This window comes from Vespula pensylvanica, chromosome 4 (genome assembly GCF_014466175.1).
Source record: "Vespula pensylvanica isolate Volc-1 chromosome 4, ASM1446617v1, whole genome shotgun sequence".
NCBI lineage: Eukaryota > Metazoa > Arthropoda > Insecta > Hymenoptera > Vespidae > Vespula > Vespula pensylvanica.
The window spans coordinates 6535031-6562518 of record NC_057688.1 but is presented as its reverse complement, the minus strand read 5'-3'; the positions used below and the strand labels follow the sequence as shown (position 1 = coordinate 6562518).

General features: G+C 34.5%; 1 protein-coding gene and 1 long non-coding RNA gene across 2 annotated transcripts; both read right to left on the bottom strand.

The window, feature by feature from the left end:
* Positions 1-3516: 3516 nt before the first annotated feature.
* LOC122628498 (homeobox protein Hox-C4a-like) lies at positions 3517-6552 on the bottom strand. The gene is made up of 2 exons (XM_043810861.1): positions 5872-6552; positions 3517-4229 (listed from the first exon to the last, which is right to left on the bottom strand). Exons 1-2 carry the CDS (start codon positions 6299-6301, stop codon positions 3544-3546), a joined length of 1116 nt encoding a protein of 371 aa, XP_043666796.1. The 5' UTR covers positions 6302-6552; the 3' UTR covers positions 3517-3543.
* Positions 6553-10726: 4174 nt separating this feature from the next.
* Positions 10727-13903, bottom strand: LOC122628499. The gene is made up of 3 exons (XR_006327064.1): positions 13558-13903; positions 12181-12442; positions 10727-12068 (listed from the first exon to the last, which is right to left on the bottom strand). It is a non-coding gene; the product is annotated as an uncharacterized LOC122628499 (long non-coding RNA).
* Between the last annotated feature and the right edge of the window lie 13585 nt (positions 13904-27488).

Below are 27488 nucleotides of genomic sequence, written 5' to 3'. Positions count from 1 at the left end.
AGAAAAAGAAGATAGATATAAAAAAAATTAATATAAAAATCTTTTCAAATAGTAAATATTCTTTTCGAAAATTATAACATTGTTATTTTACACGATATGCACTCACCGCACGTGCTAAAGTTTTCTTCAATTTCTTAAGATTTCTATTCTACAAAATAACTAGATGATCACATTCATGATCATGAAAATATTTTTTTGGATAAATTTAAGAAACGTAAACAAAGGTCGCAAATTCGACGTTTATCGATGTTACAAAGCACACAACACTTCGAATCACAGATTCACTCACTTTAATGTAATCGAGAGATAAAACTGTAATCATAATAAGTTCAATAAACAATTTTTAACCAATAAGTACACCAAAAACTTAAAAAAAAAGAAGAACGAAGGATGAACGCTCGTGCACGCGCGAACCACGTTTTCGGCCATCTTGTTACGTGCGAAGAGCGCAGCTGCGCAGCCACTCTTCCTTCCCCTCACTTTGACTATTTCTTTCTTTGTCGTTATTGTTACGTCATCATCGTGATCTATAACCGACGATCATAATTATGAGAACTTCAATTATTCATAATTTTTGTTCTCTTACGAAAGATATTAGAACTTGAATTCTAATATATTTTTAAACGACAGTCTTGCCAAATTTGTCGTAACGTTTAAAAATTAATAGAAAAACCGGTTTGGAGACTATTTTGAAACGACTTATTCCTTAAAACTGAACTTTTAATTTATCGAATCGACTAAATCGATTTTTCGTGTTATCAACGAATCGAATAAATTATTCTGATATTCGACCTGAGAAAGTTGTTCAATAAATAAATTAAAGATGGATCGATATACGAGAAACGTTAAAATCGAATTTCTGTAAAGTGCGATTTGATTGAAAAAAAAAAATCGAAAAACTTAGAAATTACCAGAAAGTTCACAGGCAGCGAATCGAGTTCATTAATCAGCTGAGGTATGAATTTTCGTTGTCGCGTCAAAATATTTTCAGAATGACGTATGCAGTACTCGCAAACGAAATCGAGTTTTGAAACGTGAAGCTGAAGGAAGAGCAAAGGCCGAGAGAATATACCGGCAAAATGCAGCGTGAACGGCCGAGCTTTCGGGTACCTGAGAGCTATAGGATACTACTCGGCTGTTTAGCTCGTTCGGCCATAAATCATGGTGGTTGCAGGTCAGCTGCTCCGATGTTGCCGCCATAGCAAGTTCTCTCTTCACGATGCGTTTGGTGTTGAAGTCCAGTTACATACAAAAATTTTTATGCCAATCTTCGATGAATCACGTCATCGATGTGCTTCTTCTTGTTCTCTAAAAAGAAAGATGACAAAACTTTTTTAATCTTTATCATTTTTGCAAGTATTAGTATTCGTATATGTCGTAATATTCTAATTAGTTATTACAGCATGAATAAAAAGAATTTTTTTTAATATTTAAATATTCTTATCGACTTATTTACAACTTGAATAATACGATAAGATATATTTATCATATTATTCAAATCATCTTTGCATTACGAAAAAGCAACACCCACTGAAATTCATTTTCTTGTTCAGACATTATTGTGATAATATATCAAGGAATTACTTTAGCCATAACTTTATCGACTATAATGATGAATACCTTGTTGAATGTTGGTATTGTTGCTGCTAGACATATTGCAGTTCATTATGATAACCAAGATAAGCATTGTGAAAACTGCATTGGGATGATCAAGTGTTGATGATGTTACTATAGTGTCGTAAATTGTTAGCCGTTTATTATCGTCGTTGTTGTTGAGGTAAATCGGATAGAAGCTATGATAGTTCTTGAGTTAACCAGTGTTCAATATTCTATTGTTGACTGCTCTGATGGCAGCTTGATCGTTCATTAAAACTTTCATTGGTCAATTCTGACTAAAAGTTAATCTTAAAAATAAAATATTTTTCATTTCGTTTTTTGGTCAGAAATTTATAGTCTTTATAAAAAATAAAATGTTTTGTCTAATTGAAAAGTTTATAAACGTATATAAATTTGGTATGTATTTTTTTCCTTCGTTCAGATCCCTTAAAACAATAAAAATTTTATTTGATGAAAAGACTTAACATAATTTAAATAATGTAATTTTTAAAGGAATCAATATTAACTAAAAGGACGACATATGTGCTTCTCTTTCCTTTCGTTCCCTGGAAAAGGCAATAGGGAAACTTTGATACCCAAGAGGGGGAGGGGAGCAGCGCTCCAGCATCCATTTGGAAAAATTGGGAATATCGGGATCAAGCCAGACGGTTTGCTCGCTATTATTCTCGGATTGATTTATATTTTGTTTGCTCTGCACAGTACTACTACTGTACTGACTTTTCCGATCCATGGTCTATTAGCGGGAAGAACGATAAAACGTTCGGTAAAAACTTTCAATCATTATATTGTTTGATTTGACAGTGTTCCATTTTATATAGGTTTCTTAAAATCCAGTGTTGCTAATTCTAAAGCATAGATCATTAGAGAGATCGTAGATACGTATAGAGTCAAGAATTTTATCAAATCTTTTCAAACAAACGGGTGAACTTTAAGTAAAATAAAAAGTAAATATATATATTTAAATGAAAGTAATTTAGGTGTATAATTGAAAATACACAACAAATTTTTCAGATTATAAATAATCCACGTTTATTTTTATTAATATTATCACTGTAAAATTTATTCACTTTTATCGAATTTGTCAATATCTTCTCTTTTAATATTTTCTATTTAATTATTATTACAATCTATGAAAAATGCATATATGTGTACAATAAAACGATAAGAAAAATGATCTTTTTTTTGGTTATTTCGTTCAGATCTATGAAATAAGGCAACAGTTATCCATCCATTGAAAACGAAGTCAGTATTCGGAATCATTTGCGATTCGCCCTCCAAGCAGAACCCTCAATTCTCCCACAAGTATCGCCCTTAGCAGATTATTATTTATTATCGTATATTCTGGACTAGATAGGACATCTCTTCACTGAGACTAGTAGACTCTCCTATATATGCATACGCATACACTAAGAAACTAGATCATTGCATCGTTTACGTGTCGATGTGTCTACGTCAAAGGACGCGCGTGTCCATCTCGATCGGCCGTTTGGAATCCCCGTAGCTTTGGTCACCACATGAGCGAACATTCAACGCATCATTAATCATTCTAGTCCAGTTATATACAGAAATTTTTATGCCAATCTTCGAAAATGACATCCATGGGCTTGTTGTTCTTCAAAAAGAAAAAGAAAAAAAGAGTAAATAATAATTACAAAACTTTTTAACTTGCATCATTAAAACACATTTTTTATAAATAGTAATACTTATATAACTTATATAACTATTAATTATGAATTATTTATTTACGTATATGATTATCATGCATTGAATCTTATAATATATTGTGTTAAAAAAAATTTGCTGTTCAATACTTACATATCATCATTTACCGAAAACCTCCGTCGGTATAAAGACATATATCATGTTATCCAAATCGTCTATTATAAAAATTCGGTGGCCTCTGAAATTCTGCTTCTAACCGAGGCATTATTGCGGTAAGGGATTTATTGAAGAGCAACTTTCGTTATTTCTTCTATCGTCATGATGAATGTTATCGTAATGATTAAGTTGATGTTGTTGTTGGTGAAGGTATTGTATGTTATTAGTATTAGGTATTGTATGATTTATATTATGATATGCAAGATAAGGATTGTGTAAATTGCGCTGCGTTATAATGGCTGTTGATGAATGTTGTTCATAATACTGTTGATTGTATTGTTCATTATACTGATAATTGTATTGTTGATAATGTTGCTGATAAATTTGCTGATAATGTTGTTGATTTTGTGGTCCGTATTGCTGGGGTATAGATTGTTGCTCATAATTAGTGACCGTGGCTCTTGACGCAGATGAAACTGGAGCTGATAAACTTGCTACTCGATTGACCTGCGATCGAACAATACTTGATCCACTTCGAGCTGATAAAGTACTATTGTTTAATATTGTTTTACTCGTTGGATTAATAGCAGTTTGTCCTTCCTTCTTAGCTTTCATCCGTCTATTCTGGTACCAAATTTTAATTTGTCTTTCCGTCAAAGATAAAAAATCAGCCATTTCCATACGACGTTTTCTGGATAAATATCGTGACGAATAAAATTCTTTTTCCAATTCAAGGGTTTGAAAACGTGAATAGGTTTGCCTCGTACGTTTACTTTGTCCTCTGGTTGCGTCCGCTGAAACAATAAAAGTTTCAATTCATGAAATATTGAAGTAATGAAAATTTTTGAAAGAGATTTTATCGAAAAATATGACACTCTCTCCTGATAATTTCATGGATATAATTTAAATAATATAATTTCTTTTGGGGTTAATCAATACTAATTCAGAATTATTAGATCTCATTCATAGATAATCAGGACAATGGGGTTCAACTAGACCTTTCGTACGATTGTTAATTTCATAACAAAACTATTTCTTAATGATCACTAATATTGGGTAATTATATTGTTGCATAGTTTCATAAGTTGTTAATAAGACATGTATATGAAGATACACATATTATCCATGTCCAATTGGCAATGATATATTATTGAAGTTCTGCTCTTCCGCAAAAGGTATTTTCTTGAACTGCATCCTTTTCATTTTTTTTTTGGATTGCTGATCTTTATAGTTTATCCAGAAAGCCATCTATTATCTTCATTTTTATTATCGATGATTATTTTTAGTTGATCCTTTGTTGTCGTGTCTTCTTTTTTGCTTGTTTGTTTGTCGATTCCCGTGTCTTCTTTCTTGCTTGTTTGTTGATTCCCGTGTCTTCTTTCTTGCTTGTTTGTCGATTCCCGTGTCTTCTTTCCTGCTTGTTTCTTGATTCCCGTGTGTTCTTTCTTCCTTGTTTGTTGATTCCCGTATCTCTTTTCTTACTTGTTTGTTTGTATGGAAATAAGTTGAAAAGGTAAAAGGACAATTTTTCATACAAGACTTTTTTTGTTTTCGAAAAAATCGATTATGTCATTTTCTCAAGTACGTGTACATTTTAGAGATATTAAGATTCGGTTGAGTGAGTTTACTTTTTGTACTTGTACATTCTTTTCCTATTTACAAATAATATCGCTATTTGGTAAGAATTGCATTATTGCACTGTTACAATAATACGAACAGAGTATCCAATTACAAAGAAATTCATTCATCCGATATACATCTATATAGAAATAAAACATAAATAGTATAGTCATTTCAATATCGCAATAGAGTTTATAAAAAACTAACGATTGCTCGTATTAATAGTATATATAATTATATATAAATCAGCGTATACATGGTATTTTGTTTATCTTAAAATATTGGAATATATCATTTAAGTATCCGATTAAAATTTTGTTGGTCCACAAAATTTTGTTGATAGGTTTAATAATAATAAATTTTGTTGATAGAATAATTTCTCAAAATAAATGGGACATCCTGTATATTCATTTACTTAGAGAAAGAAAGAGAGAGAGAAAGAGAAAGAGAGAGAGAGAGAGAGAGAGAGAGAGAGAGAGAGAGAGAAAAGAGATAGAAAAAGAGAGAAAAAGAGAGAAAAAGAGAGAGAGAGAGAGAGAGAGAGAGAAAAGGAAAGAAAAAAGAATCTCATTGTACGGAATACAAAACAATTTTTAACAAATTTTCTCGAAAGTCGCAGATATATCGCGTGAGAAGAATTTTTAGAACATCTTTAAATCTCGCTATCGCGATTATTCGTAGGGTGTTGCACACATGGCGGGATGTCGATTGTATGGCGAATATTGAACAAAGACGAAGCGTTTTTATAGGTTGAACAAAGAAGCTTAGCATGGTTTTCCGTACGGTCATTGATTTCATTATAAGATCATTTCTTACCGGTCATTAATGCAGAGTATTGGTGTCGTTGCGTGGATGTTGAAGGGGTGGATGTTATCATCGGATGAACGTAATCCTGTGGCTGCGTATGGGCGAGATATTGTTCACATCCCATTGGCACAATAGCTTCTCGAAGTCCTAAGCATCCCTCTGTTAATGATGTAGTATCGTTGCTTTGCGGCGAAACAGAGTCAGCACACGAATTTGAATATCCATCCTGAACTGCATTCTTTCCATGACGTAAAATAGTTTCCAAGAGACTCGGTGATGCTTGACTATTTAATTCTTGTTGCTCCATGTAATAATTTAAATTCGGTTGATTTATTTGGACATTAGCATTTGGCTGCATTTCTTCTCCAATCTTTTGATCCATTGCTGGATAGGACCAGCCGTTAACTTCCATGTTGCAGTAGTATGCAGGATTATTCATTTTAATTATGATATGAAATACGAAGATACACTTAACGAACTTAACGAACTTCTTCTTACACTTAATATGCACTCTATCTTGCACTTTCACAGTACTTTCTTACGTAGTCGTTGGAACGTTTATAATTTTCTAGCAAAGTTGTTAGAAGGTTTGTGACTTCATTACGAAGTTTTTGAAACGTTTGAGACTTTATGTGGATTTCTAGAAGAGAATTCCGAAGTAGACACTGAAGCGTCTTACAATGAAATGAATCGTTTTCCTAGGTCTCCTGACTATTTAAACGTTGCAACAGTCAGGGGTGTCCATCCTCGATGGGCTAAATGCGTGCCAAAAGGGACAACCCAAAAACTTTCACTTTTATTACTGTACACGCCAGTGTAACCTAAAGAGCTTTGCTCAGTACGGTTCGAAACCAAAAAGGAGAAAGTGGAGAGGGAAGTTGGCCTACCCTGCTTGCAAAATTTGGACCCCCATAGCACACCTCCTGTATACGTCGAGGGAGGCCATAGGTCCCCCTTTCCATCAGCTGCCCTTTGATTCACTACCAAGCCAAACCACCCCCGACACTTTTGCTTCTTCGATATTCGATTCGTGCTAGGTCCCCTCCCACTATTAACGCTATTGATACAAAACTCGCATTGAATACTCCCCGCAAAAACGCTTCGTCCTTGTTCAATGATCGTACAATCGACATCCCGCCATGTGTGCAACACCCCTACGAATCATCACGATAGCGAGATTCATAGTATGTTCTGAAAATTCTTCTCACGCGATATATCTGTGATTTTCGAGAAAATTTATGAAAAATTGTTCTACGATCGTACGTTGAGGTTCTTTTTCTTTCCCCTCTTTCTTTTTCTATTTTTCTATCTTCCTTTTTCTCTCATTAAATAAATGAATATATAGGATGTTCCATTTATTTCGAGATAAACAAAACATCCTGTATATACTGATTTATATATAAACATATATACGTGCTTCAAGTGAACTTTCGTTTAATCTTTTCTACTGAATACTATTAAAACGAGTAATCCGTAGGGTTACTTTCACATCGAGACTAATTATCGACCATATCAAGCAATAGGTAAAAGAGTTAACGAACAAATAGTGTTTCAACATTTTAATTACAAAAATATATATATATATATGTATATTATTACAATTGAATAATTTATTAAGTACAATAGATTGATCAATCATCGAACACATTTACAGATTATTTCTAAGAAATAAATATTCATTTTATATACATTTAAAACCGATTGAATCTTTTGATCGTTTAATCGATAGCTCGACTTTACTCACTTATTTCTTTTTTTGTTACTTAATAAAAAGGAAAGACGATGGAATAAAGATTTGAAGTAAGTGGGTAAGATAAACACAATACGTGGCAAAGGCTAGACGAAGGCAGTCTTGCGAGTGACGTCTTTCTCTAGAAACTCTGACCGGCGTCGATTAATCAAAGCTGCAGAACCCTCTCTTTCTCTTCTCGGTCGTATATACGCGTGCATTTAGCGCGGTCCTCCTCACGTCCCTCCTCGTACTCTCTATTTTCATTAATCCTACTTTCGTTTCGACGCATCGTCGGTGAAAGAAAAATAAGGGCCAAGGAAAAGGGACGAATTAAGGAGAGTGGATCGCCTCTTCTTGGATAAGTGGGAAGAAATAGATCGACGATTTTTACATATAAAACTTTCGATGATATCTGATATTTTTTTTAGATATTCCTTATTAAACGAATTAACATCGGTAATCCTCCATTCAATATCAATAGTTAAGCGAATATTAATTGCGATAAGAAATCTGAGCAAATTTGCTAAATATCTTTGGAAATTTGTCCCTGCCATCGTACGAAATAACTTTTTTAGATTTTAGATCGACTAGAAGAAATTGACGCAATATCTTGAAATATTGGTTAACATGCTTCAAGTGTACTTTGGTTTAATCTTTTCTAGTAAATATTAGTAAAACGAGCAATCGTCAGTGTTATTTAAAGCCAGTTTTTTGTAAACTCTATTGCGACATGGAAGTGACTATACTATTTATTTTCTATTCCTATATATATATATATATATGTCTGATGAATGGATTTCTTTGGATATTCTGTCCGTATTATTCTAACTTAGTGCGGTAATGCAATTCATACTCAGTAACGAAATTTCGTTATAATGATTTGTAAATAGAAAAATGACGCCCGAGTGCAAAAGAACCCATTCAACCGTATCTCGTTATCTCTAAAATACACGTACTTGAGAAAATTTCATAATTGAATTTCTCGAAAACAAAAAAATTCTATACACTTTCGACTTACTTTTACACAAACAAGCAAGAAAGAAAACATAGAAATCAACAAACAAATAAGAAAGAAGACTCGACAACGAAGGATTGACTAAAAATAATGATCGATAATAAAAATGAAAATAATAGATGGATTTCTGGATAAACTATAAAGAGCAAAGCAATGTTAAAAAATGGAAAAGATGTAGTTCAAGAGATTATCTTTTGAGGCAGAGCAGAGATTCGGTAATAAATCATTGTCAATTAAACATGGACAATATCCAAATATATGCGTATCTTCGTACGCATGTTTCATCAACAATTTACGAAATTATGCAACAATAGAATTACTCGACATTAGAGATCAATAAGAAATAGTTTTGTAATGAAATTAACAAGCGTACAGAACGTCAATTTAAACCTCATTGTCTTGATTATCCATGAATGAAATCTAATAATTCTAACAGTTACTATTGATTAAATCCAAAAAAATTATATTATTTAAACTATATCCATGTTGAAACTATCAGGAGAGAATGTTATATTTTTCTGTTAAATCTCTTTCAAATATTTTCATTAGTTTAGTAATTCGTCAATTCAAACTTTTATTGTTTCACCAGAACCAAAAAATAAATCAAATGGACAAGACTAGCCTATTCACGTTTTCAAACTCTTGAATTAGAAAAAGAATTTTATTCGTCACGATATTTATCCGGAAGACGTCGTATAAAAATGGCTGATCTTTTATCTTCATAGAAATATTAAAATTATGTACCAAAATAGACGAATGAAAGCTAAGAAAGAAGGTCAAATGATCACTAATCCTACGAATACAACATTGTTAAACAATAGTATCTTATCAACTCGAAGTGCATCAACTACTGTTCCATCGCATGTCAATTCAGTATCAAATCCAACCCATCCTGTTTTATCTGTATCACGAACAACGGTCAATAATTATGAGCGAACTACACCACAGCAATACAGACAACAAATCGACGACATTACCAACAAATTTATCAACAATATTATCAACAATACAATCATTAGTATAATAAACAATATAATCAACAGTGGAATCAACAATATTCGTCAACAGGCTTTAATGCAGTAAAATTTACATGATCCTATTCTTGAGTATCATATCAATCATACAATATCTAATATTAATAACATACAATATCTACAACAGCAGCAACATCAATTTGACCATTACAATAACATTTATCACTACGGTAGAAAATATAACGAAAGCAATTCTTCAATAAATCCCTTACAACAATAATACCTAAGCGAGAAGTTGATTCCAGAGTCCACTAAATTTTTATAACAAAAATGATTTGAATAACACGATGAGGTTTTCCGAAAACAGAAATATGTAGGTATGAAACAACAAATTTTTTTTAACAGAATACATTATACGATTCAATGCATGATAATCATATACGCAAGTAAATAATTCATGATTAATAGCAATATTATGAAATATGTAAGTATTATTATTTATACAAAATATGTTTTAATGATGTAAGTTAAGAAGTATTGATATTATTATTTATTCTGTTTTTTCTTTTAAAGAATAAGAAATTCATGGATGTCATTTTCGAAGATTGTCATAAAAATTCCTGGACTGAAATAATTGAAGCTACGGAAATTCCAACCAACCGATAGAGATGGATACGCGTGTCCTCTGACATAGGCATCGATACATAAACGTTGCAATAATCAAATTTCTTAATGTAAGTATGCGAAAGTCTACTAGTCTCTGTGAAAGGACTTCCTATCTAATCCTATATATTCCTATTATTCTTACGATAATAAATAATAATGCATTGAGGACAATACTTGTGAGAAAAGTCGAGGGTTTTGCGTAGAGGGCAAATCGCAAATGATTCTGAATACTAAGTTCATTTTCAATGGTGGAATAATTGTTGCCCCACTCTATAGATCTGAACAAAATGATCACAGAAAAATCATTTTTCTTTCCTTTATATATATGTATGAATATATATAAATATGCATATATGTATATATATATATATGTATGCATTTTTTATAGATCATAACAATAATTAAATAAGAAATATTAAAAGAGAAAATATTGACAAATTCGATAAAAATGAATAAATTTTACAGTGATAATATTAATAAAAATAAACGTGGATTATTTATAATCCGAAAAATCTGTTGTGTGTTTTTTCTGACTATATCATTTTCATTTAAATATATATTTACTTTTTATTTTACTTAAAGTTCACCCGTTTGTTTGAAAAGATTCGACAAAATCCTTGACTCTATACATATCTACGATCTCTCTAATGATCTATGCTTTAGAGTTAGCAACACTGAATTTTAAGAAGTCTATATAAAATGGAACACTGTCAAATCAAACAATATAATGATTGAAAGTTTTTACCGAACGTTTTATCGTTCTTCCTGCTAATAGACAGATCCATGGATCGAAAAAGTCAGTACAGTAGTGGTACCGTGCAGAGCAAACAAAATATAAATCAATCCAAGAATAATAGCGAGCAAACCGTCTGGCTTGATCCCGATATTCCCAATTTTTCCAAATGGATGCTGGAGCGCCGCCCCCCTCCCCCTCTTGGGTATCAAAGTTTCCCTATTGCCTTTTCCAGGGAACGAAAGGAAACAGGGGCACATATGTCGTCTTTTGAACGTATGATTCATTTCACGGAACATGGATCCCCAATTTTATTCAGCGGTCTCGACAAAAATCGTTCCGTTTAATTCGGGTGAACCTTAAGTAATTATCAAATTCATTGCTTCATGCTTGAATTTTGTCGCATACGGACAAATTGTATAAAATCGATATAATATGTATGTACTTCGAATAATTTTACATTTTGTCTTCTACTTTGTACATATATATATATATATATATATATATAAATACGAAATAAATAATTTTTAACAAAATATTTTTAAATTTTAACATGCGAGTTTGCGATACTGAACAATCTTTGTACATTTTTATTTTTTTTTTTTTCTTTGTTTCCGGATTATCCTTCAACAACCTTTTGCCAAGATGACAAGTTACTTATATATTGAATGGTTTAGAAAAAGAAACAAAATTTCAGGACTCCTTTGAAAATTTAAAAGGACGTCACGGTCGAAATCGTTGAGGGTCGGCGACGGAAAAACTCAACGTAACTCGATGTAAGCCAAACGTAAATTTTACATTCGTAGAAAATGCGCAAAGAGAAAGTTTTACGATTCTGCCTCGTTGACAATCCGGCACACGAAGAAATGGCAAAAGAAAAGGTCTCGGATGTGCCTAAAGCAATGTTTCTTCTCTCGTTTTTACCTGGATTAACAACGGAACATAACGGACGGCAAATAAATGTTTACGACATAATGTTGTTTATAGTAAATGCTATAAAATCAACAATAAATATGTCTTGGAACCGTTAGAGAAAGTAACCTTCAAGAATTTTCAAGAACATATTGAAAGGTAGTCAACACAGTGCTGAAAAAAAATTGTTTTCGATCAACTGATTCTAAATAAAAAATTTTTTTTTTTTTAATATATATATATATGTGAAAAAAATTGTAATGATATCTTTCCAAAACATACTTACATTATTCTTTTGGTACTATCATCGTTGAAAGAGCAATAAATGAGCGATGATTAAGATGACTTGAAAATAGCATAAGGTGTTCATCGAGGGTGTCGCGTGTTACGGCACTGCTTGGGGTAACGTGTGGCTCTTGTCCTCGAGCTGTTCGGTTGTTAAGCTACGAAGCTATTTACGAGGCAACCTTGTAAAATATAAACTCCGCTCACTTTCCTGCAATACGTCATTCCAGGTGTCATCCAGGTAGTTTGCTTAATTCCGTGTCCTGTTTCGTTGTCGTGGTAGGAAGCACGATACTTAGTTTATCTTTTTTTCCGATCCACCAAGCTAACGTATTAACGTGAACGTCGAACGAATTGTAACTTTTTTTCTAATACATATCTCATCGTTACTTATAAATAAAATGTAAAAAATATTTCGTTTTCTTATTTTTTATTTTTTATATCTATCATTGAAGTTAATATATTTCTTATTATAAATATACATATATATATATATATGTACATATTAGAAAAAATTTGTTTACTAACAGATAAATTAAGCTTAATTCTGGTGGGGTTGGAGGAAGATTATAAGTCAAATTTAATTTTTGTCAGAACAAGTACGTTAATAATATTCTACGTTGCTATTCGTTGCTAATAATTCTAATAGTTCAAGTCAAAATAATATTAGTCAACATTTTGAAAAAAAGAAGGACGTTTCTAAAACGAGTATGATGTGTAGGATGTTAGAATTAGATTTAGTGAGAAAATTGTAATAGCCGACAATTTATTATAGAAAAACAAATGTTCGGATTTCCTCTAACACATCTTTTACTCTTTGCTTCTAATAAACTCACATTCCTTTCGTTTAGCCAACATTTGCTTTCCCACTCTTTCTGATTCTCTCGTCGTAGCCAATCATACAAATTTTCTCACGTAATGCAATGTTTAGGTATTTTTCGAATTCGTCCTTCCAAACTGATACACATTCGTACATGTTCTCACACATATCGAACTAAATACTTTGCCATAGATATATTTACGCTTAGTAATTCCAATGGAACGAGAAATATGCTATCAACTTTTCCGTTCAAAATCTAACACCTGATCTTACATCAAACTTTAACTATTATAAGTGCTTCTTCGCGAAATTAATAATTCTGATTTATATTCTTTCGACCGCCCACCAGAGATTTATTGGCATCACTTTTCGTTTTAAAGTATGTATCCGGTGTAGATAGATAAATTTTGTGTTATAGCTTATGCAAGAAATGCTTCTATAACAAATGAGCGACGAGAAGATATGTTAAAAAAAAAATTACTGCAAAATTGATCTTAACCTTGAAATTCAAGGTAAGAAATCCAAAATCTTTCTTTTATTATAATATATTATACTTACAAAAAAGATGAAAACTGCGAAAGTGACAATGTGCTACAATCAAAGCGTTCTCTTATAAAACGATGAAAAAGTTTCATCGTTGGTTAAATAAATATTTCTTGTAGTATCACAGATTCTATAGACGCGACATTTTTATTCGAATGTAAATGATTAAAAAAGAACAGACTGTATAATAATATCTAAACGACTTGTTAATAAAACGAAATATTTAAAGTACATTATAACGACAGAAATTGTTCCTTCTTCTCTCCATGAATCCGAAACTCACTCGACAACTGACTAGAAATCACTGCGGTTATCGCGATTTATGTATCTCAAGGTTCAACGTGTTTATCGTATCTCTCTAATGTTTATCTTCTTGTCATTGTGTCCCATCTATATATAGTGTGTACAGTAATATCCACTAACAGAAATATTTATTTTCTAACGAAACTTTTACGTATTTAATAAGATATATTACATCATAAATAGAATATATAGCATTAAAAAAAAATTTGTTTATCTTGAATTTTATAGTCTAGGTCAATTTTGCGGCAATTTTCTGTTTAACTGTATATCTTCGCCATTTATAGATTACATAATCACTTGTAGAAGGCATGACAAAGAAATACTTTTACACCCGGTATATTTAAAAGTAACGAACTCCAAAGAGAAGAAGTATGTGATGAAAAAAACAAAAAAAAAATTCTTTTCTCACGACAACGGATAACAAATTGTTACAAAATTGACACCGTTAATCCGCAGGTTTGGTGCTAATGGCAGAAATATATGGAGGGAGTGAGCGGGCGGTTCTGGGCGTGGCGGAAAAACTGCTGAGCAATCGTTTAAGGGTAGCTCGATCTTCTCTTAAAGGTAGCGAGGAGTAAGACAAAAAAGAAATTCGTGTTCCTCGACGCATTCTCGATACTGCATTGCTTCTGTTTCCTTTTCGAACGATCGAAAAAACTGTTACACGATTTTGCTACGAATATTACGATAAAAATTAATTTGAATCTTTAACGACTTCAACATAAAAAATGGATGTCCTTTTCTAAAATATATAACATTTTATCACGTAAAGAATATCATTTCATGATTATGTTATTATAAGTTATATATAATTGCTAGTGGATGTCACGATTTGTATGTGATATGAACGAGTATATTATATATATTGATTGAAAAATGCCAATAATGAGAAAGGAAAAAGTAAATATATTTGTCAAACGGTGTTGACAGACTGTAATATTGTACGCGTGCGCAAAGAAATTCTTAGCTGGAGACTGGAGAAGAGGATAATCTTGATATACTACAGCTAGGTAGGTAGGTAGTTAGGTAGGTAGGTAGGTAGGTAGGTAGGTAGAGAGAATTCAACAAGGAAATGCACACTTTCGATGAGTATATTTATACGATGCTAGTCCCTATGGGAATGTTTCAAAAGAGTTCATCTCCCAAAGAGTAAATATTGTTGAAAATTAACTAGCTTCTGATTCTTTAACTATCGTTTCGTACCCTACATATTTTTATCCTTCTTTTCTTATTCTCGAGGGACATATTGGAAAAATCTCGACTTAAGTACCAGCTTGTTGAATCGTCTCTCTTTGGGATTTTCATATATCCGCCTTCAAATCTTTCTAATTTTCAAATCTCTGTTTTCCTAGTTTTCGTATTTCGAAATCTTACAGCACAAAGGTGTTTAAGTACACAACGAGTATACATAGGATTAAGATTAAAAGTATATTAATAGATATTGAAAGGCAATCCAATTTTAGCGGTGACTTTCTCAAGTAACAACTACGTATTTGTTTATCATATTTTCTAATTCCTGTTACTTGTTTACTCCTACTTTATTATTCGAATAATAGAATAATGAAATATAAATTGAAATAAAAATAAAGAAAAAAAGAACATGCATTGAACGAAAGATGAAAGATTTTTAAGAAGAAAAAAAACGATATTGTTGCTTCTGAAAAAATGAGAGAACGTTTATAGTATTAAGATTAATTTAAATATATTGAACGATAGAGGCGACGATGGTGGTGGAGTCGGTAGACCATCGTCCTATCAATGCGTTGGAGATTGACAGGGCTGGCTATGATAAATGAGATTCCCAGCGTTCTATTCCATGATCTGCCTCCTCCTCTCCTTACCACTACCAATCCTGCATGCCGCGTAGCATCATGGACCCACCCCTGCTGAGTACGGACCGAGGGGTGCTCGGCTGGAGCAAAAAGAGAAGATATCTTTGGTGAGAAGTAAACACGTTACATGGAACGAATCTAGGATCGATATCGTTTGAGTTGAACATCGGTAAACCTTTTTCTTAGCAAGATGCGGTCTCCTTCATCTTAAATCTCGAGACACAATGATTCTCATTTTCTTTCGATCGTGTGACAAGCTGTCATCCCTTTCAGAGACAAACAATAAAATTATAAGTAAATATACATATACATCGTAATAGTTCACTTAGGACTAGTAACGAAAAGTTATTGATGCGTACATAATGATGGGACATGATTATTCAGATTTATATTTTTAATATCAATGTATGATTTATCTTCTTCATCCTAAATAATAAATATTTAACTAGTGTTTACTGTAATTTTTAATAAATTATAATGTGACTGATTATTCTGTATACATATTACTAGATAAAATATTGCACATTCATGTAAATCAGATTGTAGAAATAATATTGTACATGTCCACCTTTGTAGTATCTCATATATTTCTTTTAAAAATAAACATTTCTTTCTTTCGTGCCTCGTGTATATCTGTTTAATTTCTATATATATGTATGTGTGTATATATATATATATATATATATATATATATATATATACATATATATACCCCGATAAGATGATATACCGAGTATTTACAAATGCAACTGCATTGTTACAAATGCGACTTTCATTGTTAATTTTTCAAAGAACGTACAAACACGAACATCAAATATCTGATCTCAAACTGCATTAAAACTTGACTCAGCTAACAGCTAACATTTTCAAACGATGCCTGCACGTTCATCGTACCGTAATCAATATTAATCTGAATTATCTTAATTAATACGCATCGGGAACATTAAATACTCGTCCGTAGGACGTTTCTCAAGCGACGTTTCCTTCCCTTCGTGATAAACGTCCGACGTGAACGGCTTCGTTCCGGACGACCAGTGATCTTCAAGCTTTCACAACTTCAGTAAATCTTGTTCGACTATCTAAATGTAATATTTTAATATTGCTAATCAATTTTGGAGGAAGACACTTCATAGAATTTCTAATTTATAATTTTTATGAAATATTAATTACTACCTATACGGAAAGTGATGATAAATAAAAATAATTCTTTTTCTATCTCTTCATTCGTAATATTCTTAAATTTTTTTTAAAGAGATAAATCGTATAATTTACAAATTTTTTTCTAAATGAATTCCACAATGTAAAAATGGTTTGAATACCACTGGAAATACGAAAGGAACGTCTCTTGGTTGGTTCGTTCGATGAAAGTGTGTTTATCGGATGGCATTGAAAGTATCATTAGCCGGTTATTGGGATCACTCGGATAGCGAGAGACTCGGTTGCTCTCGTCGTCGAGGTCTACGTGGGATAGGCGTATATTTGCTTCTATCCTTGTATATCCGCGTAGGTAAAGCCATCCTGACTTCATTCACGTCAGATGCGAGGCGACCACGTCATTTATCTGCCAGGCTGCTCGAGCTAACGATGCATTGCCCGGTTTGTTACTTGGACTCCTGGCACGCTCGCACAAACTGCCGATCTGTGTATTTCTATGAAATGTTCTGTTACGGAGATCTGCTTTCTTTTGTCGGGATACGAGACATTAGAAGAAAATGATTATTCGGTTAGTTCTACGTTCATTTTATTTAATGGGTTTATGTTTCGCTCGATTTGTTGGGACACTCTAATCGTAAGTGATAAGTGTAAAAAAAAAAAAAATCAGGTTAAAACCAAGTAGAGAAAAAAAAACATTAAAATAAAATAGATAATAATCGATGGATTGTTTAAATCTGGACACTTGAGTTGAAATTTCGATCGTTCGTTTTTGAAATGTCAATAATCGTCAGATCAAATCAATTATCATTTTTAGTATTTATAGGCTATCACTATAATATCTTACAATGAACGGTTTTGATTGAGGTATATCCAGATTAAAATTCGAAGATAAATGGAAATGGATCGAATCTTAATGCAATATCGGGCGAAACATCTGAGTATGGTAACGTCGGTGTAGCGAAAAGTAGAACAACTCGAAAAGAAAACGTACAACATGCGACCAAAGTTAATGAGAGTTTTGCGTGTACCGGAAAGCAGGCTGGCTCTTCTGATGTACAAAAGAGTGCGTTTACAACTCCCCTTTCTTACAAACCCTCTCTGTTAACAGTGCACTACTCGAACCACTCCCAAATTTTGCACGCATTCTGAATATTCGATACGCCTGGCGAAAATCGTTCGTTCGTCTTTTTATGTATATTTTTGTTAAGAAAATAAATCACTATGCCTATATCGAAATATACCAATTATGAATAATGAATTTTGATTATTTCTCGATTACAAATGCATTTATCGCAACTTTAATTTATTATATTGCGTAACATTAATCCCAAGTTTATAATATTGATTCGTTTTTTTCTCTAAGCTATTTCTAAACATTTTCAGAAACTTTTTTAAACGGTCGATTATGCAAGATTTCGTAGAGTCGAGAAGGAGTGAATGCGCCGATGCCAGATGACGATAAATCACTCGCGTTACGTCATAGCTTGGCTCCAAAGCGAACCCTCGATTCCGTTCCGACGAAGAATAAGAAGAATCCGGAAGTACGGTTAGGTGAAGGGTAGGGAGAATGGGAATACGAGAAGGGACGAGATTGTCTCGCGGTTTGCCGAGAAGCAACTTTTCTATACCTACCTAACATACGAACTTGCTAGGCTTTCACGTTGGAAACTTAGCGAAGCTTAGGGTGCAGGAATCTCCCTTTCTTCTTTCGCATCCTTCAGCACCGTAGTACGAGAACGTAAGAGACAAACAAGCGAACGAGTGTGAGTGGATATCCAGGAACGTAATTAATGGGTAGTTTGGTGGTCAGTTGGACAGCTGTCCCCTTTTCTTTTATTCTTTCTTTCTCTCTTCGCCGAGGAATGGAATCGTGTAGAGTCGGCGAAGCGTCGCGGTTGACTCTGAAAGAGTGAGAGGCAGAGAGAGGGAGAGAGAGAGAGAGAGAGAAAGAGAAGGACACAGAAAGTTCCTCCAGTCCTCCTCATCCCGTTCGAGTCCTCCTCCGATCTGACTTAGACGTGCCTCCAGACGTGGCGGAAGGAGCAAGATGGATTGCCTGACACTACCGGACAAGATCAATTGAATTTCTATTTGGACGTAACCGAGATCCGTTTGGCAGCCGCCATCATACCTCCCACCTCTCTCTCCTCGATCGCTTCCCTCACGCTTCCCATTCATCCACACACTGCTTCCTCGTTTCTTCAGGTTTCCTTACGATGCGAGAGATTTTATATCTAATTCTACCTCAGGTACTCGTCAACGCCAATGCGATCGGAATGATCCATTCGAAGAATAAACGATAGCCGTCTTTCAGCGAACGACGTTGTTGACTTTCAAGGTTCATAGGGTTCACAGGGTTTCGTTTAGAATGTTTTTGAGATTTAATATGGAACGTAAGGATTGTTTTATCGGATAAGCGTAAAGATTTCATTAATCATAATCATCGATACTTCTTACGGTAATCAATTTCTTAATAACTTAAAATTCACACGTTGACAGGTTTAGAGCTTTTTATTACGATCGGCGTGTAAATGAAAGAACACGTCATTTTCTTCGACGAAGTAAGATAGCCAACCGATGATAAATGACTTTCGATGCTAGCTATTTAATTATCTTGAAGGTAAACGCGTAAACGATTTTTTACAACAATCTGCTACCGATTGCACGTTAATTACAACTTGTATTACTAATGAAAAGTACAAACATTAATAATGTACAATGAATTATATTTATTTGTTTAACCTATTAATACATTATTAAGCACTCGTTGTTGATATATCATTATGTTTAAAGAAAAATAAAATTAAGTATATATATTGCGTATCGATTATCATCGATCAATGTTATGATGCAAAAAAGAATTCTGCATTCCGAATCATTTATTTTCCTCGAAAATATTGGACATTAAGAAGACAAACATTTTTATATTTTATTAGTGAGAACATTTAGATTTTGTGGATAGAAAAAAGAAAAACAATTATACATTTATCTTAGAATGTCATTTTATTATATTCGCGTTACGTCGATTAAAAGCTCATATAGCGTTATGATATTCCACACGATGTTACAAATGAAGCTTATGATGGATGCGTTCTGTTCTTATATTTTACGCTACCATAATAACGCATGACACGTGTGTGACTCACCTAAGTATGACGTTCCTAATCGCATTGTCCAATCTATTCGGACGTACAACTTATTTTGCAAAACTACGTTATACCTGATTTCAATAGTTCTTCGAATTGACCCAAATGATTTGTCAATGCAACATAGATAAATGGTTTTTCAGATAATTTAACAAAGATATATCTTTCCTTTTCTGTTCATAGTAATAAGGAACAGAAAATGAGCGATGCATATAAATAATTAATCAACCGTATTTTCTTTTTATTATATGCCTATGCAAAACGTTGGATATAATTTCTATCATATATAATAGATGTATCACGAATATTCAACCATGAATATATACGAAATAAGTACCTATATACCATGAGATCAAGGACTCAAACGATCTTTGAAGAGATCTTCTCATAACTTACCGGACGTGAGCAGAAGGCAAGCTCATTTCGAACGCAAACCTATTACTTATTATCTTATTAAAACTAAATCTATATCGTTACCCTTTCCTCACCTCTCGTAACAACGAAGAGGAGAAGTCGATCTTAAGAACGATAGGAGTTCTCTCGTAGCTCCCGCGCATACGCATACACGTACACGCATACGTATACACATAAACTTCCATGAACACGTATTATACTAATTGGTGGCGTAACTTTATTACTCTCGGTTAAATAATGACCGGTCCATGTTAAGATACGCCGCTCTAAAGACCGTAAAAAATAAAGGAGAGGAGGGATGTATACAATACGTAGCGTAAAAAAGAGACCGATAGAAAGGGCTGATAAGAGAATATTCGATAAACTAAGCCAACCACGTTCTTTTTAATAAGCCGATAAGGGTCAGTTCTAACCAAGAGATATCCGGATAGCTCGAAGCAACTTTTTTCAGGGCCCATGATCGAAGAAGGATAGAGATGTAGATGGATCTGCCATTATTAGCCTCGATATCCGACGTACCAGGCAAATTACTTGCTTCTTCTTCGATCGAGATGATATCGATATCATGATATCGAAGATTTTCAAACGATAAGATTCGATGCGCTCGTAATGAGCAATCCACTTTGTCTTGCTCTACTTCTTCCTTTTTTCTTTCTTCTCTCTCTCTCTCTCTCTCTCTCTCTCTCTCTCTCTCTCTCTCTCTTTCTTTCTGTATTCCTTCTATCCCTTTTACAAGCCGACAGCAGCTAATTGTCTCATCGTTGGTAATAAAGTTGTCGTGAATGCACGATAGCGCTCCCTCCTTGCGCCATATTTGTTTTACGAGATCGTACATACGTGTAGAAGGGTGACGCATAATTATCGCTTACCCTTTCTCGTTTAAGTAGTCAAACTGATAACGAAAGGACGATTGTGGTAAGGTTGGTTAGAACGAATAAGCTGTAAATAACAATCAGAACAATATTTCGTTATATTTGTTTCTTTCTTTTTTTACTTTCGCGCACCTCTCTCTTTCTCTCTTTCTCTCTTTCTTTCTTCTTATCGTTATCACGAAGAGCTCTTACGATTCTCCGTTCCTTCTTGAGAATGAAATTCTCTCGAAGGGTAACGGTGAAAGGAAAAGGAAAGAAAAGAATGAAATAAAAAAAAAAAGTAAGAAAAGAAGATAGCGAGAAAAGACGCGAGATGGAAGTGATTTATGCTCGTTGCCGATCGTTCCTATTAAAAATGGTAAATGCTCTTAATGATGGCATTAATAATTGTATTCAACAAACCGTCGGTATTGACCCCGAAGACACCCGTACGAGGCACGCCCGGAGAATACCCTTGTAACGATCTGGACCGCATTCATCCAGCCCCGAAGAGAGATCGTTTGTGAATGAGCGAACATTCAGTGCCCGCACTTTTGATCCCGGCGTTATTAATTATCCGCAAGTAGCTGCGAACGTGTCCGGATTTTCTGTTCCTTCTTTTTTTCTCCTTTACGATTCTGTTTCCTTTTTTTTCTTTTCATGTTTAGGTGACTTTTTCAGACAATGAGGATAGAAAATAAAAGTCGATTCCAATTTACTTGAAAGAATTGAAAAATTAGACGAACTAGATGAAAATGTCTTCACGAAATCTTGCGTACGAGAAAGTTTTTTCTCTTCCTTGCACATTAATATTCTCTAAATGTTGGTCGATCAAAATAAAAATAAAAAGTAGAAGAGATAAAACAAACGATGAAAATCGCGTGTGATCTTTTAAATTTCTTTGATATCCCGTCGTTCGTTGATTACAACAACGAACAATGCTAACGAATTCATTGAAAATTAAGATCATTCGAAAGCTATTCGAGAGCTAACGCTATGAGATAGAAAGCTAAGTTAAAAATAGTCACCTGTAACGGAAGCAACAAATAATCGCTCGAGGTGCGGATGGAAACGATGCGTGGCGATGCGGTCGTCCTACCGATTCCGCTTCGCCTTGCTGCACCAAGATGAAGATGATGAAGAACAAGAAGAGGAAGAGAAGTAAAAGGGTACAGGACTTATATTCTGTGAGGGACAGAAGGATGTTGCTTGGTAAATAACGAGCTAAGCAGAGAGAGAGAGAAAGAGAGAGAGAGAGAGAGAGAGAGAGAGAGAGAGAGAGAGACTTAGAGACCAATGCAGAAAAAGAGAAAGAGAGAAAGAGAGAGCAACATAGTTGCACTTAAGATCAGCGCTTGTAAGAGAACGGACGCGCCTCATATAATCTCGACGATGCTTCTCGACTTCTTTCTTTCCTTCTACCGCCTTCGAGATCATCCCCGACGTAGTTTGGCGTACTTCTCGCGAAATTCGCATCATTGTATACCCCTCTCTCTCGTCCCTTGCCGTCGAGCACGCGAATTTACCGTCCAAAGCAAACCGTATGTCGGACATCGGTACGATTTATCGCGTTGACACGTGTCTCTTAGAGTGGAGAAACGTTCATCGAGGGAGAGGGAGAGAGAGAGAGAGAGAGGGAGAGAGAGAGAAGCTTGTATTCCTCTTCATCTTTCTTTTTTCTGGAGTACAGCCATCTCTATCTTATTCTCTAACTCGCTCGACTGCCGCCATGCGATTAAAATAAATTTTCGAGGAGGCAAGAAGAAAGAGAGAGAGAGAGAGAGATAAAGTCGGCCGAATTTTCTAGCCGAGAACATTACAGTTGCAAACTTCGTGATATATTTTGTCTTCGTGTTTGCTGTTACGGGCCAATGACATAGGCTTCAGTTTCAATCCTAATATCTTCGTTATTACTCGCTCAAACTTCTTCTCGGGTAATTATGAAATTATTCATTATATTAGCAAAGTGTACATACACCTATATGATATTAACATTTTCTATGAAATCAAAATGAATATTTTTAATACGAAATTACAATGCGTCTGGGTTCCCATATGAAAATACATGAACGAGGAGCATCCTGTTAAAAATAGTTATGGCGGATGCGTGAATGAACACACGCGCATACGACGCGACGTGTAGGGATCCGGCATGAAAAAGCGACTGCGATATACCAGGTAGGCGGTTGTAGGTTTCCCGGTCTCGACGGTCGTTAGGTCTTACTTCTCCTTCTTCCTCGCTTCTTCATCTTCGAAGTTGTATACATCGTATGCGAGTTATGGCAACGCGTACGAGAAGGAAAGAAAGAGAAAGAGAGAAATAGTCGCGTTATCGGGCGACTTAATCGAACGATTAATGACAAGGTAAGCGTAAAAGTGCTCGAACCAAAAGGACCAAAGGGGTAGAGAGGGTAAAAGCAAGGATAAAAAAGAGAATCAGTCGTATTCTCAACGAAGAGCCTTGTTAACTGCTGAACATCGCCTTGGCCCTCTACTACATTTGAATAAAACAACCTGATGCTGACTGATTAACTAATTATCGGTCAGGCACCGAAATCAAACTCGAGATCAGGTCAGGAATGATAGTCATAAAACATCTTTGTCCTTGAATCTAAAATCCTGATATGAAAGGTGCCACCGTTTTATAATTAAGATTTTATAACGTATAGTTACTTAGAAATTATCTTGTATATGCAATAAAATATTTCAATATTACATCCGAACGACCAAGTATAAAAAGTGATATTCCGTATCGATGTGCATTTAATATTTCCTGTCAAATAAACTTGCAAGAGTTATTTTTATTATCCACGAAATAAACGATCTGCTTAATATCGACGTTAAAAAGAACAAAATCCCACGATTAAAGTGTACGAAGTAAAAGAATAAATTTGACCGCGAAATAATCTTGGAAACGTCCACCGAATCTTAGAAATTAATAATGCTGTTGCCTTTGCCACCCAATATCGAACAACTTTTGTTTGCGTTGTGTACCAAGATATTCGAGCGTCTTGATTTAAAAAATTTAACTTGTATATACATATGTATATCTAACTGTGTATTATAACTCATTTGCAAACTCATGCCCTGTTAAAAGGATAGCAAGGAATAAAAGCGTTAAATTTACATTTGGTGTGCGAAACGTCTAATAAGAGAATCGCAAAGGTGATCTAGAATAATGGTTTGCTCCGGAGATGCGGATGCAACTAAAGAGTTGTGGATCTTTTGGTAAACGCCAGGCTAATCCGAGTCTCCTCGAGAGTGTCGAGATATCGAAGGTGATCGAACGACTTGAGACGCGTTAAATATTGAGTCGAGCCAACAAGCATAATGAGGGAACCGTCCTCCGTATCTCCATGAAAGCCTTTGCATCCTTCTCTCTGTCTTTCTCTCCCTGTCTCTTTTTCCCTTTCATGCATACGTATATACACATATACATAGACGTTCTACGTGTCTCTTTGCTACGAGCCTTTCGAAACGAGCCTTTCCAAGCGCGCGTGGATCGTCGACCGTTCATTAGCGGCGGATTAATACGAACTGCTCGCCGGAACGAACGGACAAATGCACGGTAGCCGTGTCGTCCCAACGTCCGCCATTCGTTTGAATATCTCAAAACGTACCTCGCCTCTTCGAATCTCTCTCTCCCTCTATCTCATTCTCTCTCTCTCTCTCTCTCTCTCTCTCTCTCTCATTCTTTGCTTCTCTATCTTTCTCTCTTTTCTCCAAGAAAATCTATTCGAGTACCGTCTAGTCGAATACAAAGTAACACGAGGAACGAGGAAGTTATTAATTACCTATGTACCTCTTGTATAATGACCGAGTGTTGCGATTATTATCTCGTCAAATGTTCTCCTTGATTGGATAGAAAGTTGATTTGTAAGAATTTATGCGAAATGTTTTTTACCAGATTTTTTTTCACTTTCCTTTTTCTTCTTCTTTTTTCATTCTTACTTATTCTCCTTTCCATTTGGTTTATTCGGATTTCTAATCGCTCGAGTCATAATTAATTAACGTTAGAGTTAATGTTATGAAATTGAAACGACAGATCGATTATAAAGATTTTCTTTGGAACTTTTCGTACTCGATGCATGAAAAAAGTAAGGGACGTGGAAAAACGTTGTACGTTCGTGCCATTTTTCGTTGACGGCATCTCGTTCGGGTGCGATTAAAAAAAGATCACCTTCGAAAAGAAATTTCGATTAAATTGCCTCTGCGAGTCGAACGGGATCACCCTGAGCTTCTATAGATATGGTTCTGGCTAGGGTTCCCGTCAGCTCGAACTCAGCTTTGACGCCAGCCGTGGCGATTTATCAGAATAATGCACACGCCATTACCTCTGTGTCCCCGCCTTAAAACCAAGATCTTGATTTCGCGCGAAGTCCCATATAAAGGCTACGACTTTCTTCCTTGATTTTACTTATTGTAACTTTCCGTCCAACAACTTCGATTATTGTTCTAGGATCGACGAACGTTCGAGATATCAACTATTTGCAGTGAACATACACCTATACGATTCAAGAATAAATTATTTTTCAACGAATCGGAAATTAAAAGTTCATTTTTTCAATCCGAATATTTTTTTGTTTCCGTTCTATTTCATTTTTCTTTTTCCTTTTTGTTTTATTTGAAAATGAATCACAAAGCGAAGCAATCGTTACAAAATTCTTCGAACGATCGAACGAGATCATCGAATCTTTGTAAATGAAAGTACTTAGGATATATAAAAACGTTAACGCTACGTTTTGAAAATTGAAAGACAAAGAAATCGTGGTCTTCTTCAAATAATGAATTTTCCCGAGAAACGGGTTTGAGTTATCGTCGAGTTTCTCTATAAATAAAGCGACTGGCGACATACCGCGTCACGTGATGCCGTGACGAAGAGTGGATCAGCAGAGTGTGCTTGTAACGAATGAGTGCTGAAATGCATGTACATAGTCAACATACAAAGTCTGTGAGACGATTGTCGGGATCCTTGCAATTATCTTCATTTCTAAGCAAGATAGACGAAATTAGAAAGGAAAGTGAAACGAAACAATGACTTTTCCCATAGAAATTCATTTTTTTTTCATATATCAACGATCTAACTTATCTTTTATTGCGATAATAAAAAAAAAAAAAAGAAAAGGAAAAGGAAAAAAAAATTCCACGTGAATGATCTCTTTTGAAAAACTTGCGAGTTTCATAATGATTGTAGCAAGCATAACACGATTTCTTCCACGTTTTTCCAAGAGAAACGTTCATTAATTTGTCATCAAACCGACGACATTGTTTCAAGCTTCGTTCGAGTTCGCAACGAGAGCGCAAAAATACGGATGGAATTTATAGTAATTTGATTAATGACTTTAGTAAGGTATTTGTCACGTTGTTTACGAACAACGATGAAGGTCTAAGTTGACTGCTATAAGCGGCCGTGAAAGGTCACGCAGATTTATCACCTTCTTATCGATCGCGAAGAAACGACATAAATTCTTCATTGAGATAAGCTAGAAACAACACAAACAAATCGGGAACGGCGATCGTACCATTGATCGAAGACTAATGCATAGATATTAGGAAGAGTATGAACGATCGATGATGTATGAAAAGAATAAAATATAAAAATAAAAATAAAAAGGAAACGAATTTTTAAAAGAAAAGAAATGAAAGAAAAAGAAACATAAATGAATACACAAAGAAATTCGTTGCTTATTCTTTCGGAAAAAAGACTACGCTCATGACAATATTTCCGAGAAAGCAGATTCTCAAGAGAACATGACAATTTTTTGACATCCTGCCCGTACAAGGAGATATCGATAAGAGGCATGTCCCGAAATGAAAAGGCTCTCCTACCGTGACTTCCGAGATTTATCGTTTAAACGCGTACTTACGGCTCGAAGAGAGGCTATTACGTCACATACGAGCGGCAATATATCATCGAAATATGAGCCGATGATAGGGACGTAAAAGGAATAACATTTAGTAGCTGCATTAAGGATCAAAGTCCTTACGAAAAGAGTTCAAAAGAGAAAGAGAGAGAGGAAGAGAAAGAAAGAGAGGGAAGTTAGAACCCTCGTTCACCAGCAGTAATAAATGTTGCATCGAGCTGCTCGACTTTCTTACGACTTGAAGAGGCCACCGAAAGGCTTTCAAATGGTTGAAAGTTTCTCGAAAGTATACGTTCGAGGGAAGGATTAGCGGAAGATACCCCTGAAAGTCAAAGATTCGGTAGAAGACTCATGGATCGCCGTAATTTCGACTAATTACAA